At 34.3% G+C, this 13,890-nt stretch overlaps 1 protein-coding gene across 9 annotated transcripts in view; it reads left to right on the forward strand.

The window, feature by feature from the left end:
• The window catches only part of LOC149780225 (uncharacterized), a 120,665-nt gene that overhangs the window by 46,293 nt on the left and 60,482 nt on the right, over positions 1-13,890 (forward strand). For 6 of the 9 annotated variants that reach the window (XM_089936987.1, XM_089936988.1, XM_089936986.1 and 3 more), the window contains one exon: positions 9,303-9,410. The exons of the other annotated variants lie outside the window; for them this stretch is intronic. In XM_089936987.1, the coding sequence (XP_089793113.1) occupies positions 9,303-9,410 (108 nt within the window). The remainder of the gene's footprint in view (positions 1-9,302; positions 9,411-13,890) is intronic. 9 annotated transcript variants of the gene reach the window in all.

Below are 13,890 nucleotides of genomic sequence, written 5' to 3' on the forward strand. Positions count from 1 at the left end.
TATTCTTCCATTGTGATTTATACTATCATGTCAGATTTAGTAATGGCTCTGTATTCTTCCATTGTGATTTATACTATCATGTCAGATTTAGTAATGGCTCTGTATTCTTCCATTGTGATTTATACTATCATGTCAGATTTAGTTATGGCTCTGTATTCTTCCATTGTGATTTATACTATCATGTCTGATTAAGTAATGGCTCTGTATTCTTCCATTGTGATTTATACTATCATGTCAGATTTAGTAATGGCTCTGTGTTCTTCCATTGTGATTTATACTATCATGTCAGATTTAGTAATGGCTCTGTATTCTTCCATTGTGATTTATACTATCATGTCAGATTTAGTAATGGCTCTGTGTTCTTCCTTTGTGATTTATACTATCATGTCAGATTTAGTCATGGCTCTGTATTCTTCCATTGTGATTTATACAATCATGTCAGATTTAGTAATGGCTCTGTATTCTTCCATTGTGATTTATACTATCATGTCAGATTTAGTAATGGCTCTGTATTCTTCCATTGTGATTTATACTATCATGTCAGATTTAGTAATGGCTCTGTATTCTTCCATTGTGATTTATACTATCATGTCAGATTTAGTAATGGCTCTGTATTCTTCCATTGTGATTTATACTATCATGTCAGATTTAGTTATGGCTCTGTATTCTTCCATTGTGATTTATACTATCATGTCTGATTAAGTAATGGCTCTGTATTCTTCCATTGTGATTTATACTATCATGTCAGATTTAGTAATGGCTCTGTGTTCTTCCATTGTGATTTATACTATCATGTCAGATTTAGTCATGGCTCTGTATTCTTCCATTGTGATTTATACAATCATGTCAGATTTAGTAATGGCTCTGTATTCTTCCATTGTGATTTATACTATCATGTCAGATTTAGTAATGGCTCTGTGTTCTTCCATTGTGATTTATACTATCATGTCAGATTTAGTAATGGCTCTGTATTCTTCCATTGTGATTTATACTGTCATATCAGATTTAGTAATGGCTCTGTATTCTTCCATTGTGATTTATACTATCATATCAGATTTAGTAATGACTCTGTACACTAGGATGCATGCAGTTATTTTGCTTAGTATTACATTCTCACAAAATGACTGAGTGCATGAAAAGAGAATTTGGCCTTCATACCCATATGCATTTGCTGTGTTATTTTGTTTTTATTTCCTTTGACTGTGGTAAAATTTCACTGGTTTATTTTAGTGTTTATGTGTCTTCTGTTCAAATAATTCACTAAACTGCAATTATGCAAAGTTAGAGAAAATTTCTGTACTATACAACAACAAAAATGGCTTTCTGTTTAAAGCTACATGTACTTGGTTAAAAGTGAAATACAAGATCTGATTCTTTACTGTAATTTTGCAGTTCAAGCTATATTCAGTATTGTCTTAACCTGTTTACGTCTTTTGGAAGTCAGATGTTGAGCACAGAATATTTTATCTTGAGTATGCACCAGTTCATTTGCAGTGTACATGAGTCATATGCAGTGTGCACCAGCTCATGTACAGTTTGCACCAGTTCATATGCAGTTTGTGCCAGTTCATATGCAGTGTGCTAGTTAATATGCAGTACAGTAAATTCAGGCATGCATCTTGGTTGGTATTATGTGTGCTACAGTTCATACGCAATGCATTTGGGCATGCAATTTTGTCATGTACATGTAAATTGTAAAAATTGATATTTAACATTTATGAATTAACAGAAAGAGGGTTGTTGAATTAATTTGTATGACATAAGTGAGACTTTATGAGTTGCTACTTACCAACAGCCTGCAATTTTGTTTCTGTTATTGCTACAGTATTGTATCATCTTCAGAAAAATTGCCAATATCCTGGACAACAAAATAATTTAATCTTTGATGTACATACTTGTGTGTAATGTAGAACTTACTTCCTTATTAATTTTGCAAAACTAGATGCTTGTGTTACATTTAACACTGAGAATGAGAGAAGAAGTTAAATTACTGTTGTTTGTCAAAACATCCAAACAAACCACAGCTAATAACATAAAACCGTGCATCACTGGGTTTCTTGTTAGCAATATCACCCAAACTCTTCTAAGTATAATGATGGCATTATAAGATTTGGTCTTATAACCTTCCTCTGAAATATGATGATGGCACATGAAGGTAGATCTTGTTCCTATAACCTTCCTCTGAAACATGATGATGGCACATGGGGCTGTGTCTTGTTCCTATAACATTCCTCTGAAATATGATGATGGCACATGAGGCTAGATCTTGTTCCTATAACCTTTCTCTGAAATATGATGATGGCACATGGGGCTATGTCTTGTTCCTATTACCTTCCTCTGAAATATGATGATGGCACATGGGGCTGTGTCTTGTTCCTATAACATTCCTCTGAAATATGATGATGGCACATGAGACTAGATCTTATTCATATAACCTTCCTCTGAAATATGATGAAGTCACATGAGGCTATGTCTTGTTCCTATAACCTTCCACTGAAATATGATGATGGCACATAAGACTATGTCTTGTTCCTATAACATTCCTCTGAAATATGATAATGACACATGAGGCTAGATCTTGATCCTATAACCTTCCTCTGAAATATGATGATGGCACATGAGGCTAGATCTTATTCCTATAACCATCCTCTGAAATATGATAATGGCACATGGGGCTATGCCTTGTTCTTATAACCTTCCTCTGAAATATGATGATGACCAATGAGACTAGATCCTTTTCCTATAACCTTCCTCTGACATATGATGATGGCCCATGAGGCTTTGTCTTGTTCCTATAACCTTCCTCTGAAATATGATGATGGCACATGGGGCTATGTATTGTTCCTATAACCTTCATCTGAAATATGATGATGGCACATGGGGCTTTGTCTTGTTCCTATAACCTTCCTCTGAAATATGATGATGTCACAAGAGGCTGTGTCTTGTTCCTATAACCTTACTCTGACATATGATGATGGCACATGAGGCTAGATCTTATTCCTATAACCATCCTCTGAAATATGATGATGACACATGAGGCTTTGTCTTGTTCCTATAACCTTCCTCTGAAATATGATGATGGCACATGAGGCTATAACTTTTCCTATAACCTTCCTCTGAAATATGATGATGACACATGGGGCTGGATCTTGTTCATGTAACATTCCTCTAAAATATGGTAATGGCACATGAGGCTAGATCTTGTTCCTATACCCTTCCTCTGAAATATGATAATGGCACATGAGGCTAGATCTTATTCCTATAACCTTTCTCTGAAATATAATGATGACACATGGGGCTGGATCTTGTTCATGTAACATTCTTCTGAAATATGATGATGGCACATGAGGTTATGTATTGTTCTTATAACCTTCCTCTGAAATGTGATGATGACCATTGAGACTAGATCGTTTTCCTATAACCTTCATTTGAAATATGATGGCACATGAGGCTGGATCTTATTCATGTAACCTTCCTCTGAAATATGATGAGGGCACATGAGTCTAGATCTTGTTCATAGAATCTTTCTCAGAAATATGATGATGGCACATGAGGCTAGATCTTGTTCCTATTACCTGCCTCTGGAATATGATGATGACACATGAGGCTAGATCATGTTCCTATAACATTCCTCTGAAAGATGATATTGACAATACGAAACCAGGTCTTATTGTTTTGAGTATTTTCTGACATTTTCTGTCATACTGTGTAGTGCATTTTCAATTTCAGTTTTGTTATAGTATTCTTTTCAGCGTAACAATTGATTATTCTCTTACCAACTGTTGTTTCAAGCAATTAAATAAAGCTTTGCTTTGAATTCATCGCTCCCGTTTTAATCTCTTCAAACCTACTTGATGCTTTTCAAAACAGTTTTTTTTTTTATAAAGTTGTCAGTAAAATAGCCCACATGGTTCATATGGAGCCAAAAATACGTCCTTGAAAGAAAACACCTAACGTTTCCAAATCTGAACTTAATTTTAAAAAAAAAATCTATAATAGAAATGACTTTCATGATTGATTCTTCAAAACTATCATGGAGGCGATCCGAAGCATGATATTCTTTCCACCCGAAAGATGCGAATTCCAAGTGAATAACTTTTTCAGATGAACCCCTTTGGCCATAACTGACTTTCTGAATGATGTTCCAGAAAGAAAGAAAAAAATCATCAGTGACATTAACTTGTATTCACTTTTGCCTTCCTGGCTACAAGCAAACTTACGTTACCGTAGTATGCAGAAGTGCAAACTGTTTGACAAACTTTCCAGAACGACTATTCAGTCTTAGATGAAACTTATTTTGAATATACCAAACTGTACATTCATTTAAGATTTTCAGACGGGTGCTCGACGCAAGCTTAATGTTAAGAAAGGAAATTTTTTCACTCGGTATTATTTCTTTCCCTTCATATTATTGCTTTTTCTAACATTAAGTTCTTGTCGAGCACTTGTACATTTTCAGTGCTTTCCAAGGCATTTTCATTTTCTACAAAGTCTACCACTTGTCTCTCATGGGATCTCCATAGAGACGGCATTGAGAAACTTTTTGCAGATGGTATCCCTAAAAACATACAGTGGCTTGCGATTTACCGGCAACAAGCATTATATAATGCAATAAAAGTACCGAAAGACTTTTAACTAGCGCCCATTCGTGCAGTGTAGTAACGACTGTCAGTCTGATTAAAATCAGTTCTCCTTCGCCCATAATTGCTAATTGTATCCGTCAATCAGACGAAGTCTTATATCTTCGTTTGGATACTGATCAGTATGACTGCAGAGCATTAGTGTGTGCCGAACGATTTGATTCACTTTCAGAATTTCTGAAAGCTGCATTTCTATTGTCTTATTCAAACGTCAAGAAAACATGACCCCTACGCTGTCGCTGTCAGATCTTCACCTAGGACAGTGGATATCTGGTTTTAATTACATTGGAACAATTGCCAGTTGCCTGCCAATGGCGTGGCTTTGTAATCGCATCACGCACTTGCTGTACTTTTTAATCGCTGCATATTTTTCAATCGCAACAGTATTACGTTAATATTTGCAAGATGTGATTTTATTTGTTTCCTAATGCAGCTAAATGGTAACATGTTTAATTTATTTGAAAGATAGTCTACCTTGAAGAGACACCTCACGCCATTCCTCTTTCACATTGAACGTCCACATCATTCAGAGTTGGATAATATACTTTGGCGAAGACAGTAAGAACATGGTGCAATTAAGTCTATTCTAAACACTATACGGACATGTAACCACTAGCATCAATACGAACAATCAACCATGCATGGTGAAATCAAGCCAAACAACAAACGAAACGAAAATAAGTTCTATGGAGATGCCACGAGAACCAAAGTTGCTGCAACAATAATATATCAAAAATGTGTGGCATAGTTTCAAAAATGATTATTATACACATTCGTTATATTCGCAGTAGGATGGTCTCGGAATCTTGTTTTCACTTGAGCTTGGTTTTAGGACCATTGCTACGAAATTTCATCAAACTGATGATGAGGCAATTAAATTGAGACAAACCTAACTATTATGGAAAATAAACTGCTGATCATCAGTCAAAGAAAAACAAATTGAAATGAACAGTTCTTATAATTCTTTGTACAGAATTTTAGTACTGCGAAGTGAGTAATAGTTTTAAACAAAGGGTGGTCTAAATCTCTCGACAGTGGTATATGGATCAAATAATGTTTGCAGTCTGACTGCTAAATAAGTTTCCCACACGGAGGCGTTAAGTTGACTGCTGAACACAAAATGTTTTCAGTTTTTTTTTAAGATCATTCTTATTAACTTTCCAAACTGACTCTTTAAGTATAGTAATAGAGTGGAAGTTAGGTTGCCACTCTTTGTTGGGGAGGCCATTGGGAAAACGTTTTGTGGCGTATTTAAAGATTGGCCAACCTCCATTCTGATGATGGAGATGCCATTAGTTCTAGGTTTGCTGTTACTCACAAACAGTGGTTGCTTATAATACTCATCATGCCATTAGTGACATTCTTAATAGGCTTCATCAAACTTTGTCCTGCAGGTCTGAAGAAATGATGACACACTTGTAAGCTATTTGGCGCACGAAGCTCAATGGTTGGTGTATAAACAAGTACTAATACTCATTGGTAAAATATGCCACTAGAAATATTTTAATCGACATCCACTAAACAGATCTTTAAGAAAAAGCTGAAAATAATTCTTGATAATAATGTTGTGATGGTTAAATATACAGCAATTACTGAGAATAAATAGTGTCTGACGCAATCACAATGCCAAACCAATGGCAGGCACTTGACAGTAGCTCCCACGACTTATAAACAATACAACCCGTTTGAAACTGTACTCGTGATTGACTCTCAGTATCTACAAGGACACTTAAACACGCATTCTTGCTGATACCTAAGAATGAAAATGGTAAATCGTTTGAAAATACAACCAGCTTGCCAATCGTTTGAAAATCCAGCCAGTCTCTAAATCGTTGACACCCTAAAAAAAATAATAAAAAAATAAAAAATTTACTAACAGTTTAACGGTAGTCTGCTCTACATTTTCTAATGGATGACATTGATTTTGATGCAGTAATCAAACGAAAAGTCTGAAACTTGCCTAACTTGGAATGTTTAATTCATATGTTGACGTTGTAGGCCAATATTAGTTGTACATTCACCTTGCGCTTTTATCTGTTTAAAGACTCATTAAGCGTAATAATATTTGATACCTTCGACTACAACTCGATGGTGTAATGCAAACTTTCTGTCGCATAACTGGTCTTTTGGGGTTTCTTGCTTTTAGTATATATTCTGCTTGTAAACTCCTTTTATGGTGACTGTCGGTATTATGCATGTCACCAGTTTGTCATATGGCATAAGTATTTGTTGATTGTATTTCTTTGTATTTTTTTTTCGTGCTGTTATTTCACTAAAGAACGTTTCTTGAACTATCAATTTTAATTTTTTATCTTTGCATATAACTCTGTCCATACATGTTTGTATGAAGTTTGCTTGTATTTGGCATGTTGGTATATGATTTTGTTATTATCATTCCATGAACATTTCTTTCTACGAGTCTTAATTGGGGAGGGGGTAAGAGTAAATTCTCTTCGCAGCTGCGGGTTTCAGTTTTATCTTGTTTTCATTTTAAATAGGTCATACATTTAGCGATCGATTAGCATTCACGCATTATTTTTGGTAGATTTTGTTCTTGTTGTAAACAGAATTTTAAAATATCTTTGTTGTAGTCTTTTGTTTTCATTGTTCAAGCAGCCATCTTTTCATTTCGTGCTTCGTTTTGCTGGCAGCGCGAAAAGGAACTAAACACTGTTGGAATATTATTGAATAAAACGTTAATTAGGAACCATTTGAATGATAAAGATAAACGAGGAAATTTCGAACATCAACTACACAAATTCCCCAATGCAAATACAAGAGTATGTATGTATGTGTGTATGTGTGCATGTATGTATGTATGTATGTATGTACGTATGCATTAACGTTTAACGGAATGTCAGCAAAAAATGGTTATAACGTTCAGATTAAAAACAAAATTCAAAAATATAAATATAGAGATTGCCCAAACAAATCTTGTGGAATACAAACCCTTCCTGATGAAATTAAACATGTAGTACTACAAGATTATTGATAAAGGTAAATATGCTAACATTCTGTAAAATGTTTATAAAAGAAAACCTGAAGTTACAAATATAAAATCTTTTAAATGTAGGATCAACATTTATAATATAAACCGCATTCCGTCCAAAAATTCCAAGATTTTATCTGGTGGCACATCATTAAAAAAATCTTTAATTGAGTTCACATCAGAAAACTTCAATGCTTGCCTGAATAGTGCATGCCGTGGAAGTGAATTTCGAGTGGGAAGGAGCATTTGTAGTAAAGTGTTTCTGAATATAATTACTAGAGGGGGATTAAATGGCTACATATTCAGATAGATGCGTGTTCTACCTAGATCATGAGAGATTATCTACCCGTTGTGTCAGCATTAATTTGGAATATGAAACTAGCTTGTCATTTTACCAGTATTAATGTAGATTACTCTATGAGACAAGTATGAGAAATTAGCTTGCCATTTTACCAGTATTAATGTAGATTACTCAGTGAGAAAAGTATGAGAAATTAACTTGCCATTTTACCAGTATTAATGTAGATTACTCTATGAGAAAAGTATGAGACATTAGCTTGCCATTTTACCAGTATTAATGTAGATTACTCTATGAGAAAAGTATGAGAAATTAGCTTGCCGTTGTACGAGAATTAATGTAGACTATGAGAGACTCATTTTCCTTCGTACGAGAAATAATGATGTGAGAGAATAGCTACCCATTTTATCATTATTTACGTCGATTTTGAGCAACCATATCATTTTATATGTATTATGTATGGTATCATGCAAAATTATAGGCCACGCTTTCTGATTTGGTTACGTGTACAATTTTGACAAAGTATTACTTTCACGACATAATGCTTACTGTTTGGCAGAGTTTCTGTCAATTCTACCGTTTTATGTCGACCAAGAACAGTTTACAGGGTTAAAAAAAAACATGATTATATGAAGACAAATCTTTTTATTTTGACTAACAACAGTTTACAGGTTCAAAAGCACCTGAGTATATGAAGACAAAGCTAGGATACTGATAAACGATTAATTTAACTATGCCATTTTTTTCCTGTGAACACATCTCTGAATAAGTACCAGTTTGGTCAGTTTTGATTGCTCCGATTTACATACTTTGCGTCATACATGTACAGGGTTGTACAGATAGAACCAGAAGTTTCAAAACATTGCTGTTAATGAATAATGAACAACTCTTATAAATTACAATCAGCAGATCTTTTTGACTTTATTTTTCACCACAGTTTGTACTAGGAGAAGGATATCAGGAACACATAAATACAAAAGAGAAATAGTTTTCCTAAACGTAGCATTTTGGTTAAAGTTGGATAAAGTTGTACCTTTCACTGTTTGTCCAGTCAAACACATACATGCAAACAATTGCATCAATATATGTATCCGATGACGTTTATTTTCAATTGCTTTTGTTTCCTTATCTAAAACGATATAAAAATAAAACCCCATAAAATCAGAAACGTTGGCAATTGAGAATAAGTTATGATTAATCTCGAGATAGCTGGAGATGCACAAACACAGAGACAAACTACTGCTGAGTTTATAAACGTGTTATAGCTCTTCAGAGTATAAATAGATCCGTTGTTATTGGAATTTAAGGTTGATAATTTATATGAAGACTCCAGTGTTGTGGGATGAAGTCCATACGATCTTCTTTTGGCTTTCAGAACCCGTGGAAGAGGAAGTTATAGAGGCCGCCATTTCGAAAGAAGGGGCAACTCGGATGGGTGATACAATAGCCAACCCGTATCATACAGCCAAATTGGATGAGGCTGGTAACGACGATTAACCAGAATTAGAAACATAATCTAGTAGCACATAACCTATCTTGGCAACACTATTGGGACTGTTCTGTAGCGTTTAGGCAAGGCAAACGTAGACATAAATACGATTTCGTTCGACAGTAGTTGAAGATATACATACCCATTTAGGATTGTTACTCTCTAAATTTATATAAGAGGCCAACGTCCAGAGGTCTGTACTTCCAATGTTATTTGAGAACTCCTGTTTCTTGCACATTTGCAGTCAGGATTTTTCAGGGTGTTTCTCTGAGGTTAGACGGTTTAAAGATTCAGTGTATAATACTAAATTCAAAGATCTTTCCCCTACCACCACGCCAACGGAGAAAGGTTTTGTGGATGGGTATGATTTAGAAGATATTAATGTAGTTCATTTCATAGATCTTGAAATTGGATTTTGCATTTATTTAGAGGGACAAAAGTCATCTCATAGTCTGGCAAAAAGTTTTAAAAGAAGAAACAAAAGCATGTTTATAAGAGGTACAAATTCGAAGGAATTATAGACTGAAATGCAACTGAGCTCGTTGTAGGACTTTGAAGTTTTGAGTTCTGGATCTTCAATCTCGAGGAACTGGGGATAGGAAAACTGGTGTTCCTGTCGAAAAAAGGAAGAGTCTATTTGTGGGCATAGAATCATTATATTCAATTCAAATTGAAACAAGTTTACTAAAATAAATCTTATTGGCTAAAATGACTGTTATAATTTAGTTTTATTTGAACTTTTATATTTACTTGTCTGAATATGAGAAATCTTTATTTAATTTCTTTTTAATGCAGTAATTTCTTGCATAATTGGGCTTTTCTTCTTTTAACTTGCTATCGAAAATGTGCATGATCTGCATTCCGAGATACAGAAAACTGAGGATCCAGGGCTATTTATGGAGGGTGTACAAGATGCACGCTCTACAGTATTGGGTGTCGAAGACTAACATTTGCAAGTCCAGGATGTGATGGAAACACTTATTAAAAAGCTCAGATGCAATTTTGGGCCTAATTAGAAAATGATGAGAGAGCGCGCTTGTCTGTTATATATGGTATGGATTTTTCCATCTTAAAGAAATGGGGCAAATATCCATGTCAGTGTCTTTACATTTTCATCCTGCTTTCTCACATATATAAGCATATATTTTTAGATAAACTTTTGATAAATTTGAACATGTTAATTAATGTCATGTTAAGTATGAGGCATCTCTGTATTTTTTTATTGAAAGGTAAATTCATGCCCATCTTCATAGTATGGATGAATGACAAAAGTGGAGATGAATCCAATTGCAACATCCCATCAAAGTTTGTCTTTATCGATATCACAGATTAAAGTGAAATTCGTCTTTAAGCAATCAAGTTGAAAATGCTGCACAGTGTAGAATTACATAAATTTAATTTTGTTAATGTTTATATAAAATGAACATATCAAAACTCGTTCAGCATAGCATCAGTGGAGTCCACCCATTTATTTTGTTTGTCACTACGCGGTGCTAGCTTGCAATGGGATTTCTAGACTGTTTCAGAACGCTCATGAGTAAAATTGGTATGCCTGAGATCACCAAGACATGCCATCGGGTGGATTAATATAGGATCAACTCTGCCATCTGCCTTGTTTGTGAGTGGATGACATGAGTGTCTTGACTTGTTTTCATTTTTTGCAGACGGCTTTACTCATGATCAAGCTTCTAAAACAGGAGACCAAAAGGTCATTAGCACACATAAGCCATCTAGTGGAGTAATAAATGGGCGACTTCCGTTGTAAAAGTAATTAAAATTAAGTGAATACCGATGAATCCTTAATACTGATAAAAGAATATACAATAAAATTTTAATTGGTGTGTTACCCAGTTTATTTTGAGTTCTCAACGCATCGATTTTGTATGGAATATTTTGAGATGAGATTTTAGGTCGATTTTCAGTTTCAAAATGCTTTACTCCTGAACAAAATGTATGTAACACGTGAGAGTATGGTCCATAATAACAAATATCATAGCTTGCCGACACTGTTCTCTGATAGACTAATGTAAGATGAACTGACCCATTGGTTTTGTCTGTCGGTAGATGGTGAGACTGTACAGTGTCAGTTTGTGACTGGTTTTCTGTCTATGAAGCATTTATTTACGATAATATTTCTTGAACAGGCGACCAGAATATCTGTAGGGAATATAAGAAATACACTAGAGTAATAAATGTAAAATGTGATGCATTCTTACTGGTGCTGACTTGAAATTATGCGTAAAACGATTTTGGTTATCAAATTTATTTTGTTACTTCTCAAAGCTATTTGATTTGTATTTGATACTATTAATCACATGTAATTTACATTAGCAACAGTGCCGATGCTACGTAAATTGTAATATCGGTCATGCATTTAAAAGTAACTTCTTTAATTTATGACAATTTCTATATGAAATTGTCAAATATTTTCACCATCTATAAAGTTGTGAATCGCTATGATATTTCTGAAAGTAAATATTCTTCATTTTCCTACCATATCTCACTCGTAGTTAATAGAGCTCGTGCAACCACATTGAGCTTACATTAGGTAATCACTGCAATTCTTGGTAATTTATATATATTTTCTAGAAAAAAAAGTTTATTTTACTTCCTAATTTCATAACACAAACGTTATTCCATAAAATATATTTATATTGTCATATTATTACTTCACTAATAGTTACAATGCTCTTGAAAAATATTCACGAATTTTAAAATATTAAATTCTGTGAAATTTAAAATAATTTTAAAAAAAACACTTTTATTTGCATGTTTTGGTACGCAAGTATTTCAGCACTGATTTTGCGTTATACTGGTCGCATTTTTAGGGACAATGACAACTGCAAAACAACTTTATACTGAACAGAAGGATTTTTTATTTTGAAATCCTGATAGCATTTTTATTCCACCTGTTTTATTTATGGAAATGACCCTTTATCCGCGTTTTGCTTATCGATAAAAATGGGATAACAGTCTAGTATTTGACTTTAATTAAAACAAAGCAGTCTTTTATTTGGGGGTTTGAGAAAGTTAATGGTTATGTTATTCTTGCAAACAGAGCGACAGTAAAGCCACCAAAATGTATCTCCGTTCTGAGACACTATTGACAGTTTTGACGAGAAACATCAAAAATGTCATTTACAGTTGTACCATGTCACAAAGAGTAATGATGTCACAATGGCTTCAAAAGTTTGTCGTTGATTTTATTGTCGCAAAGTTTAACGCTTGACCAGGGAGAATTCGCATTACACACGCTGGTGTACTACTTTTACTATCACAAATTGATCTTATAAAGCAAGCTAATTTTATATCCGCGGTTCCTACCCCCAAATCCCCCATCCCCGGAAAAATTACACTATATTTGACCTTTTCCCTGGAAATTTTACTATTGAATACTTTTTCCCTTGGGGAAAAATACTCTTGCGTCTATTCCTGGGGAAAAGTTGATCTTGGATTATTTTTCTTTCCCCTAGATCATAAGTTGTTCTGGGGAATTCAGCTCTTGTATCAGTTAGTCACATGAAGTTCTGAAGTCTTTTCTTGCTCAGGCGGAGAAATGAATGCATGGTCCATTTTTTTATGCGGAAAATTTGTTTTAGGATTATTTCTTCTCCGTGGGCAGATTTTTAATTGAAATTTATCGAACAATTTTTAATTAATGTTCATTTTTGCGTTGTGGCGCTTGCATTGATTATTGTAGTGTTGTCAGATCTCTCAGAAGCTGTGCAATCTATAATTGCTACCTTGAAGTAACTGTATCTTAATAAAATGTTAATTATGTTTACTTTGTTAAAAATGGTTGATCTAGTGCAGTAGTTCTCAGCCTTTTGTTTTTCGGAGCTCTTGAACATGGATGAGGGTTCTGGCGAAAAGAATGTTACTTTCGCAAGTGTGCTGGATTCAGTCACATATAAAATAACAAAAACTAAGTTACTTACTTCTCTGTGACAAGTTGTAGAAATTTTTTAAATGAAAGATTGAAGGCACAGTTATCAAATTTGTGCGATTATTGAGTCATTACTATTACAACTTGTAAAAGGTAGCCCAGTCCAAATCAGGAACATGTGCATCGGCTTGTGTTTATAACTTTAATTACTCAGCTCTGCCACGAAGACATTGTTGGTAAAGAACGCGAGTGCCTCCCCATGCCGTTTGTTCGAAAAGTCAGGATAGTTTTTAATTTGTCATTGAAGTAAATATTTCATTCAATTTTGACAAAGTAAGCTATTTAATTTACCATTTAAGGTCTAGATCTATTAGCTTATGGCTTAACGCTTCTATATCCTGCTTGCTTTTTTGGAGTATTTCTTTGGTAAACGAGGTAAAATAAAATATGTCATTATGAAAGATTCTTGCTGATTTCAACTTTTGTGGCAGTTGCTTTTGGGAGAAAAGCAAGAACGCCTCCTGGGAAATAGGCGGGAATATGTTTAGAATATTTTTGTAATAAATAGTTCATACCCACTCAGTAATC

The sequence above is a fragment of the Sinohyriopsis cumingii genome, chromosome 16 (assembly GCF_028554795.1).
Source record: "Sinohyriopsis cumingii isolate HCF-2022 chromosome 16, ASM2855479v2, whole genome shotgun sequence".
Classification (NCBI taxonomy): domain Eukaryota; kingdom Metazoa; phylum Mollusca; class Bivalvia; order Unionida; family Unionidae; genus Sinohyriopsis; species Sinohyriopsis cumingii.